The 10,908-nt window shown below is 46.0% G+C and overlaps 2 protein-coding genes across 2 annotated transcripts; one reads left to right on the plus strand and one right to left on the minus strand.

The window, feature by feature from the left end:
• Positions 1-374: 374 nt before the first annotated feature.
• On the plus strand, positions 375-1,319 carry LOC120379947 (olfactory receptor 8S1-like). Its single transcript, XM_039497459.1, has one exon. It carries the CDS (start codon positions 375-377, stop codon positions 1,317-1,319), a length of 945 nt encoding a protein of 314 aa, XP_039353393.1.
• Positions 1,320-8,475: 7,156 nt separating this feature from the next.
• LOC120379948 (olfactory receptor 11A1-like) lies at positions 8,476-9,441 on the minus strand. Its single transcript, XM_039497460.1, has one exon. It carries the CDS (start codon positions 9,439-9,441, stop codon positions 8,476-8,478), a length of 966 nt encoding a protein of 321 aa, XP_039353394.1.
• Positions 9,442-10,908: the final 1,467 nt, after the last annotated feature.

Genomic DNA, 10,908 nt, shown 5'->3' on the forward strand with positions numbered 1-10,908 from the left:
GAGAGGGGACATGATAACAGTTTTCAAGTGCATAAAAGGTTGGTACAAGGAGGAAGGAGAAGAATTCTTCTTCTTAACCTCTGAGGATAGGCCAAGAAGCAATGGGCTTAAATTGCAGCAAAGGAGGTTTAGGTTGGACATTAGGAAAAACTTCCTAACTGTCAGGGAGTTTAAGCACTGGAATAAATTGCCTAGGGAGGTTGTGGAATCTCCATCATTAGAGATTTTTAACAGCAGGTTAGACAAACACTAGATAATATTTAGTCCTGCCATGAGTGCAGGGGAATGGACTAGATGACCTCTCGAGGTCTCTTCCAGTTCTATGATTCTATGATTTCTTTCTGTTCTTACAGGTCACAGTTTTGGCTGAATAAATGTCCATGGCAAACCAGACAATGGTGACCGAGTTTATTTTCCTGGGACTTTCCAGTGACCCACATCTCCAGACTTTCCTCTTCCTGGTGTTCCTAGCTATTTACCTGACCACTCTAGGGGGCAATGTGTCCATCATGTTGGTGATAAGGGCTGATCCCCACCTGGGCACCCCCATGTATTTCCTCCTCTCCCATTTATCCTTCTCAGATATCTGCTTCTGCTCAGTAACAGTGCCTAAGATGCTGGAGACCCTACTATCAGAGCGGAAAACCATTTCTGTCAACAGCTGCTTTGCCCAGATGTTCTTCCTCCTCCTGTCAGGGTGTAGTGAGGTTTTCATTCTCTCAGCGATGGCTTATGACCGATACGCTGCCATCTGCAACCCGTTGCATTATATGAGGACAATGAGCAAACGCGTCTGCAGTCAGCTGGTGGCCGGTGCATGGCTGATCGGATTTTTGTATGCCCTCATCAACACGCTCCCTCTGTTGGCCTTACATTTCTGTGGGCCTAACGCAATCAACCATTTCAGTTGTGAGCTCCCCTCCCTGGTGGCTCTGTCCTGCTCTGAGACCTTCACGAGCGATCTGGTGTTTCTCACCTCTGCTCTGACAACAGGTCTGGTCTCGTTCTCCCTTACCCTGGGCTCCTACATTCATATCCTCACCACCATCCTGAGGATACGCTCTGCAGAGGGCAGGCGTAAAGCCTTCTCCACCTGCAGCTCCCACCTCATTGTAGTGGGTTTATGCTACGGGACGGGCTTATTTAGGTATTTCAGACCCAATTCGGCCTCCTCGGTGGTGCTGGATGGCCTGGTGTCCATCCAGTACAGCATCTTAACCCCCATGTTAAATCCCCTCATCTACAGCCTGAAAAACAAAGAGGTGAAGGCAGCTCTGAGGAGACTACTGGGGGGAAAGAACCACCTAGCTCCCAGGTAACCCAAACACCATGATGTTGAATGTATAATAAACAAGCAGAGAGGTGACAATAGCTGACTGCTCAGGTTCTCTGCTAGTGTATAGCATGGTGAGACTTTGAAGTACTAGAGTTTAACAGGTACCAGTAAGGCACTAACTTCGTCTTCTAGTTCAAGTGGCAGAGGGCTGTGTCGTGGACTGGACAGTCCTGGGTGTTAGATGTGGGGAATTGTTTCTGTTACATGTAACAATTGAGATATGTATATTCTTTTTAGAAATCCCTAGGAAATGTCATTCAAAACCCCACATTAAGGATAAATTTTTGGTTTCACTAATCTAGCACTCTAAAGTACTTTCATGCGCCACATGACTGTAGCATCAGAACGTCTCCCATTCTGCAAAATGTTTATCCTCATAATGCCACACAGAGGTATTATTCCCATTGCACCAATGGGAAACTGAGGCACAGAGAGACTCAGGCACACACCCACCAAGGGACTTGGGCAATGGAAAGTGTTTTAGATACCTAACCACCCAGTGACATCTCCAGCCCCAGGTAAGGTGCCCTATACAATGCATAGTAAGAGTTTGGGTACCTAGGAATGGGATCCACAAAGGAAGCACACTAGGCAGGGAGCTGCCTAAGCGAGCCAATGGGAGGTGCTGAGGAGGAGGGTGGGGCCTAAGTCCCTTCACTCTCAGGGGCTGGGCCAGAGGGAGGCACCTCCCTCTGCTTGTTGTTCTCAGCTGTGACCCCTCTCCTGGAGTTAGGCACCAAAGCCATTTTGCAAGGAATTCTGGGAGGTGGGGCAGAATGAAGGGGGAAGTGCACCCTTATCCCAATTGCTAGGGTGCTCGCCTGTGACGTGTGACATAGGAGACCCCACTTTAATTCCCTTTCCCTCCCCAGCTGTCGTGTGTGGCCATGGGCATGGTCTGAGTATCACCCCCAGACAAGGAAGACAGGACAATGCCGAGCTGCTATGGCTTTGCTGTGAGATGGGCGTCAGCCATTGGGACTCAGGTAGAAAGGCACAAGCCCCGTGGCAGAAACTTAGGCACCTTGGGGACATTAGTGGGGAAAATGTAGGTGTCTAGGGGCTTTTACATGCCTCCAGAGTTAGGTGGCAGATGAGCAGGGGTTCTGAGGATCTCAGTGGCTTCTAAAGGTCAGGCTTAGGGGCCTGCCATGGCAGGTAGGTGTCTAAATCCTTTTGTGGATCTGGGCTTAAGTGACTTGCCCAATACATAGGAAGTGTCTGGTGGAGCAGGGACTTGAACCTAGGTTTCCCCTAGGCTACTGCCCCAACCACTAAAGAGGTTAAACTGAATTTTTATGGGAGTTGGGCACCTAAATCCCTTGTGCCCTTTGACAATCCTAGTCTCCAACATGCACTTGGAAAGAAATGTTAATCTGACTAGGAGATGGTGCCAAAATCCTTTAGCAGGTTTGGAAAGTGCCACCCAGAATGTCTAGGAGAGGAGAGCACAGGGTGTATGTCTCAGAACCGGAGAGAAAATGGCAGCTGCCGCTCACAGAATGACAGACTCCTTGAAATGTAAAGGTGCAGCACATGAAGAATAAAAGGATAATGATGATGCCGGTGGAGACAGACAGATATGGGCTCATTCAAACAAAGTCCACAGTAAATCCCATTCTTAACACCACTTTTGCTTCCATTCCCTGCATGTGGTATCCTCAAAGACCCCAGTAGGCACCCTCCAGAGATCATTGGATCCCAGAGAGCTGGGTCAATGAAACCCCTTTGAACTCAGACACCATGGAACTTCTGTTAACCCAACTTTGGTTACACAGCAATGTAAACCACAAACCCAGTGGGTTTTTAAAGGGCTAAAGGCCTCACCCACAGATTCCCAAGAGATATGGTGGATTCTCCATTCCTTGACGACCTGCTGAGTGACTTGCTAAATGATACACTATAGGTAAAACCCAAATGACAGGACTGGCTGCAGGAATCAGTGGGTGGAGCTCTCTGGATAGCATTCTTCAGGTCAAACTAGATCATAGAATCCTAGAATATCAGGGTTTGAAGGGACCTCAGCAGGTCATCTAGTCCAACCCTTGCTCAAAGCAGGATGAATCCCCAACTAAATCATCCCAGCCAGGGCTTTGTCAAGCCTGATCTTAAAAACCTCTAAGGAAGGAGATTCCATCACCACCCTCCTAAAGAAAAAGTTTTACCTAATATCCAACCTAAACCTCCCCCCTTTGCAAGTTGAGATGATTACTCCTTGTTCTGCCATCTGCTACCATTGAAAACAGTCTAGAGCCATCCCCTTTGGAACCTCCTTTCAGGTAGTTGAAAGCAGCTATCAAATCCCCCCTCATTCTTCTCTTCTGCAGACTAAATAATCCCAGTTCCGTCAGCTGTTCGTCATAAGTCATGTGCTTTAGCCCCCTGATCATTTTTGTTGCCCTCCGCTGGACTCTCTCCAATTTATCCACATCCTTCTTGCAGTGTGGGGCACAAAACTGGACGCAATACTCCAGATGAGGCCTCACCAATGCAGAATAGAGGGGAATGATCACGTTCCTTGATCTGCTGGCAATGCCTCTATTTATACAGCCCCAAATGCCTTGGTAACAAGGGCACACTATTGACTCATATTCAGCTTCTCATCCACTGTAACTCCTAGGTCTTTTTCTGCAGAATTGCTGCCTAGCCATTCAGTCCCTAGTCTGTAGCAGTGCATGGAATTCTTCCGTTCTAAGTGCAGGACTCTGCATTTGTCCTTGTTGAACCTCATCAGGTTTCTTTTGGCCCAATCTTCTAATTTTTCTACGCCCTTCTGTATCCTATCTACCACTCCTCCCAGTTTAGTGTCATCTACACACTTGCTGAGGATACAGTCCACACCATACTTGATGTTGTATCCTTGGGGCAGCCGGTGTAGGAAGCAATCACTTGAGGCCAGAGAGCAGGCAGCTAACCAAAACCTCCATTTTATTTACAGATATACAGAGAGCTCACTCAGACGGTTGAAACCGGTTGAGCTAACCCATAATAATCTAACTCAGTTGCCATAGCAACAAAAACCATGACAACCAAATACACAACACTTGAGATCATTAATGAAGATATTGAACAAAACCCGGCCCCAGGACCGACCCTTGGGGCACTCTTCTTGACACGAGCTGCCAACTAGACATGGAGCTATTGATCACTACCCATTGAGCCTGATGATTTAGCCAGCTTTCTATTGACCTTATAGTCCATTCATCCAGTCCGTGTTTCTTTAACTTGCTGGCAAGTATACTGTGGGAGACTATATCAAAAGCTTTGCTAAAATCAAGGAATAACATGTCCACTGCTTTCCCCTCATCCACAAAGCCAGTTATCTCATCGTAGAAGGAAATTAGATTAGTCAGGCATGACTTGCCTTTGGTGAATCCATGTTGACTGTTCCTGATCACTTTCCTCTCCTCTAAGTGCTTCAGAATTGATTCCTTGAGGACCTACTCCATGATTTTTCCAGGGACTGAGATGAGGCTAACTGGCCTATAGTTCCCCGGATCCTCCTCCTTCCCTTTTTTAAAGATGGGCACTACATTAGCCCTTTTCCAGTCATCCGGGACATCCCCTGTTTGCCATGAGTTTTCAAAGATAATGGCCAATGGCTCTGCAATCACATCCGCCAACTTCTTTAGCATCCTCGGATGCAGCGCATCCAGCCCCATGGATTTGTGCTTGTCCAGTTTTTCTAAATAGTCCCAAACCACTTCTTTCTCCACAGAGAGCTGGTCATCTCCTCCCCATGCTGTGCTGCCCAGTGCAGCAGTCTGGGAGCTGATCTTGTTTGTGAAGACAGAATAAAAAAAGCATTGAATACATTAGCTTTTTCCACGTTCTCTATCACTAGGTTGCCTCCCTCATTCAGTAAGGGGCCCACACTTTCTTTGACTTTCTTCTTGTTGCTAACATACCTGAAGAAACCCTTCTTGTTACTCTTAACAGCTCTTGCTAGCTGCAACTCCAAATGTGATTTGGCCTTCCTGATATCACTCCTGCATGCCTGAGCAATAGTTTTATACTCCTCCCTGGTCATTTGTCCAATCTTCCACTTCTTGTAAGCTTTTTTGTGTGTGTGTGTGTTTAAGATCAGCAAGAATTTCACTGTTAAGCCAAGCTGGTTGCCTGCCATATTTACTATTCTTTCTACACATCGGGATAGTTTGTTCCTGCAGCCTTGCAAGCATGCAGGACTCACTGCTGCAGCACTTCCTGCTGGTTGTCTCAGAGAATTAGCTCATCCAGCCTCTGGAGCACCCTCTGCAGGTTGGTGTCCCACCACCACCGCTGGCCCCCATGTCCCTTTCAGGACCCCCATACCTCTTTAATTGGTTGCTGCTCCCTGGCAGTACCGCCACAGTCTGGGTCTCCCCCTCCCAGAGGAATCCCCACCCACTATCCCCACTTCACCTCAATCTTGGCTACTGCCCAGTCTCCATCTAGCCCCCGTTCACTGGGGAAGCCTGCAGTGTAAGCCACTCATCTCAGACAAAAAGGTTTGGACCTGCTGCTTCTGGCCACCCACGGGTTGCCCCTGTAATCCAGTACCTAATAAGCCTTACCAGGCCTGCAGCCTCGGGCTTTCCTAGGCCCAAGCTCCCCGGCTCCCTTGGCCTTTCCCCAGCCTTGCTCCACTCCAGATATCTGGTTAACCTCCCTGCAGCCCGACCCTTCTCTCTCAGAACACAGAGAGAGACTGTTGAGCTCCTGGCTCCCAGCTTCTTATATAGGGCCAGCTGAGGCCTGATTGGGGACTGGCCCAGCTGCGACTGCTTCCCCAGTCAACCTAGTAGCTGCTTTCCCTGCCACAGCCCTCTCCCAGGGATGTTTTAAGCCCTTTCAGGGCAGGAGCAGGGTAACCACCCTGCTACAAACCTCAATGAGGATTCTTTAAAATCCAGCCAGCTCTCCTGGACTCGTTTGCTCCTCATGTTATTCCCCTAGGGGAGCCTGCCCATCAGTTCCCTGAGGGAGTCAAAGTCTCCTTTTCTGAAGTCCGGGGTCCATATTCTGCTGCTCTCCTTTCTTCCTTGTGTCAGGATCCTGAACTCGACCATCTCATGGTCACTGCCTCCCAGGTTCCCATCCACTTTTGCTTCCCCTACTAAATCTTCCCTGTTTGTGAGCAGCAGTTCAAGAAGATCTCTGCTCCCAGTTGGTTCCTCCAGCACTTGCACCAGGAAATTGTCCCCTACACTTTCCAGAATCTCCTTCCTTAGAGGTTTTTAGGTCAGACTTGACAAAGCCCTGGCTGGGATGATTTATTTGGGGATTTGTCCTGCTTTGAGCAGGGTGTTGGACTAGATGACCTCCTGAGGTACCTTTCAACACTGAGATACTATGATTCTATTGTAATAATTAATTAATAATGATACAATCAGTGACAGAATTGATCAAGTCTTGAGATACTAAGAAATAGTCCAATCTTGACTAAATTGAATGAGCTGCAGGACAATCTATATAGTGTCTGGCTGTTGAATTATCCAATCTCCAAACATCTGTAAACCTAAATCAGCCAGTTATATATGAAGTGTCTGGTGAGCATTCACATTTTTTTGTAGAGATGAAGAAGATTTCTCAAGGCCTGGGTCAAGAGTTTCATTAACGTCTCCAGATATAATATTTGGATGATGGCCCCTGGTCATTTATACTCATTAAAAAATGATGAAAAAAATTGGGATCATCCTGGTTCGGCACACAGAGTTTGGCAATGATGATATAGAATTGCCAATTTCAGCCTTGAGGACAGTAACTCAGCCCTCACTGTGAGACATTATACTCAGAATATTAACATTCTATTTTTTATCCATTAGTATAACAACTCCCCTCACTTTAGAATTAAAACAGCTAAAAATGGAGAGGCCTTCCCAACCTGTTCAATTTACAAGCTCCAAGTACTGTCAGATGTGTGCCCTGGAGCAAGGCAATGCCAGCATTCTCTTGTAAGCATTATGTATATTTTTCTTTTCATATGGTTATAAAAAAATCAGAAAAAAATAGTGGAGCGAGAAACACACACATCAGTACCATACAGTAAAAAAGGAGAATCAGTTGAAACAGTCCAAAAATACACACTTGACACCCAGGTGGGGCAACCAGATCAGGTGATCCTCACAGTGCCTGGGCCCCCAAGCATTACATTACAGCTCTTTGAAATCTTCTTCCACTTCAGAAATTCTGGGTTCTGTTTCACCCATCCATCTGTATAGAGCTTGTAGCACATTCTGAATCTCATACATGGTGGTCTGCAGGGTTTGTAGATTTAATTGCAAGAGAATCTGTGGCCACCAGTAGCAGAACAGCCATCAGCTACATTCCATCAGGTTCAGGTGACATTTTGTTTGTAGAAGTGAGGTAGGCAGATCTTCTCTGTGTTTTCATTGCTTTTGGATTTGGAGAGGAAGGTGCAGAGAATCTTGGGGATTTCAGTAGATGGAAACAATATTTCCTGGGGTTGGATGGTAGGTTTTAGGGGTCAAAGTTTGGGGATTCCCCAAGGGCGACTTCAAAGCACAAGCAACCTACATCCATCTCAGTCTCAGTACCCACTGGCGTTGCCTTTTGAACCTTTTTAAAAAATAATATAAATTTCCAAAGGAAGCATTCTAAATGAATAGTTGAAATGTTTCTGTCCGAAATGGTAGAAAGAAATGTTTGGTTTTTTTAATGAAAATACCATTTTTTCAGAGAAAACTACTAAATTAATTCAATCTGAATTTATTAATATTTTCTGTGTTCTTAACATGCATTTTTGAACAAAAATCCTGTGTTGAAAAGAAATCACCCAGCTCTAGCCATGAGTTCTAGACTCTTACTGATCTTTGCAAGATCATGTGCACGCACGTACACACACATACACACATATTCATGAAGACCATCACGATGTTTCCAGATACAAAGGTGTGCAGGATCTAGCAATCCAGAACATCAAGAAAATCCTAAGTATATTAAGGGGCTGAACCCATCCACAAGAATTCCAGGTCAGTGCCTTCTAAAATTTGGAGAGTCAGAACACAGAAGCGGAGGAAACATGTAGTTGTTAGTATTATCTCCAAATTACTCACAGATCATATGATTAACATGATCTAGAGGAAACATCGATGCTATCTCACTTGCTGGCTAAACCCCACAGGTTGTCTCCCCTATCAGTCAATCCATCCGAATTTTTGTGAGTGCCGCATAGTTTGGATGACTTTCCTCATGGCTTCCTTGACCTCTCTGTTTCTCAGGCTGTAGATGAGAGGGTTGGCCAGAGGAGTCAGGACAGTGTAGAAAACAGAGAGGCCTTTGTTCAGGTCTCTCAGGGCAGCAACATCTGGGAGCATATAGACAATGATCAGGGTCCCATAGAAAATGGTCACCACCATGAGGTGAGAGGAGCAGGTGGAAAATGCTTTTTTCCTCCTGGTGGTGGACGGGATTCTCAGGATGGTGATGATGATTGAAATATAGGATGTTACTGTTAATAGAAATGGGAAAAGCACATCTGTGGAGCAGAGTATGAAACTCACCAGTGTGACCAGGTTGGTATCATTACAAGAAAGCTTAATCATTGGGGTGAAGTCACAAAAGAAATGGTCAATTTCATTGGGGCCACAGAATATTAATTGTGAAACCAAACATACAAGTAGGGCACTAGCCATAGATGCCAATATCCATGACCCAGCTGATAGCTGGAGACAGAAGCTGCCTTTCATAATGGTTGAATAATGCAGGGGTTTACATATGGCTAAATACCGGTCGTAAGACATCACTGCTAGAAGACAACATTCTGCACCTACTAGAGAACCAAATAAATATAATTGCACAATACAGCCCCGAACAGAAATGATTCTGTCCCCAGTCAGGAGACTGGCCAGCATCCTAGGCAGGATGGTGGAGCTGTAGCAGATCTCTAAGCAGGACAAGTTCCCCAGGAAGAAGTACATGGGGGTGTGTAAATGCTGATCAGCCACAACTAGCACAACAATGAGGATATTCCCGGCCACTGTCACAATATAGATCACTAGAAACACAAGGAAGAGAAGAACCCGCAGTTCTGGGACATTCCCAAATCCTAGGAGGATGAACTCGGTGATGGACGTTCGATTTTCCCCTTCTCTTTTCCCCATGAGATGTATCTAGTAGGGGGAAGGAAACAAGAAACAGTGGAGTTTTTTTCTCTCTCTCCTGTTAAACTCAATAAAGCAGTATCCATACGATTACAGAAAAGTACCAATGGGACTCCGAGAAGGTCATTTACTGTCTTCTAAGGCTGAAACCTTTGAGACTCGGTAAAGGACATAGAATCATAGACATCGGCATTACCACACCGGAACAGTTCATCTTATCTGGTTTCTTTAATAGTGTGCCTTTAACAGTGGGCACTCTCAGATTCTACAGAGGAGCTATAAACTCCCATAACAGACACTGATGCAACAGCATCTACATGGGGAATTGTTTGGCCAGACAATTAATTGTTGGCCTCCTGTCCAGTACTATGAAATCTTGTATCTCTTGTACATTTTTAACTCAGCTAGTGCAACTATGTGCATGCATTTATTCTTAGGACCCCATAATCAAAGTATCTGAGCACCTCATGTTCTATAATATACTTACCCTCACAGCACCTCCTAGGAAGTAGGAAAATGACATTATGCCTGTTTTACGCAGAGGGTCAGATGTTTAAATGCATGTAGGCACTAAAGATGCAGGAAATTGCTTACTGGATTTTCAAAAGCCTCCGAGCAGGCTAGGTACCAGAGTTGCATTGAAGTCAATGGGACTTAGGTGCCTAAACAACTTAGATTATTTTGAAAATCCCATTAGCTGCGTATATGCTGCTTTAGTTAGTTAAACATCTTTGAAACTTTGGCCATAAGTGAGTTGCTAAGGTCACACAGGCATTCGTAATGGAGGAGGGAAATGATCCCCGGTGCCCCAAAGTCACACAGGAATTACTTTCGGGGAATTCTATGGCCTAGAGCACTGTTTTTTATTTGTGAACCTCTAAACATTTTGAATGGAGGTGCGGGATCCCCGTGGAAATATTAGACATAGTTGGCAAATCCCCCAGGGATCTGCAGAACACGAGTTAAAAACCACTTTCTGTGGTAACAACCACCTTTCACAGATCCCTTAGATGTAGTCTGCTGACCCCCTGGGGTCCATGAACCGCAGATTGATGCTGTGATGCCGTCCCCCACAGTCGTGCTATGTGGGGTCTCAGCTCAGCGGCATTAGGAGCTGTGATGAGACATGTTGAGGAGGGAACAGGCAGTGCCACAGAGTTCTAAGTGCACGGTTACAGGGCGGGCCTGAGTGACTGCTCTGGCCACTCTCCATCCCAACATGCCAACTTTTCCTTCTTAACTGAACCCCCCCAGCACTTGTCCCAGGAATCATAGAATTGTAGAAGATTAAGGTTAGAGGAGACCTCAGGAGGTCAATCGGAATGATCCAATTTACCTTTAATCCTCAGCATCCAGTGGTGACCTCTCCCTCAAGGGCACCCGCTGTCCTCACTGTCTCACGCACTCTCCTTCACTCAGCAAAGACACCTCATTTTTGCTACTGGCCTGAGTCGCTCTTGCTTGATG

The sequence above is a fragment of the Mauremys reevesii genome, linkage group 13 (genome assembly GCF_016161935.1).
Source record: "Mauremys reevesii isolate NIE-2019 linkage group 13, ASM1616193v1, whole genome shotgun sequence".
NCBI classification, from domain to species: Eukaryota; Metazoa; Chordata; order Testudines; family Geoemydidae; genus Mauremys; species Mauremys reevesii.

Bases quoted from the DNA above. Each gene is read 5' to 3' on its own strand.
- LOC120379947 (XM_039497459.1), top strand. From the start codon at position 375: ATGTCCATGGCAAACCAGACAATGGTGACCGAGTTTATTTTCCTGGGA.
- LOC120379948 (XM_039497460.1), bottom strand. From the start codon at position 9,441: ATGGGGAAAAGAGAAGGGGAAAATCGAACGTCCATCACCGAGTTCATC.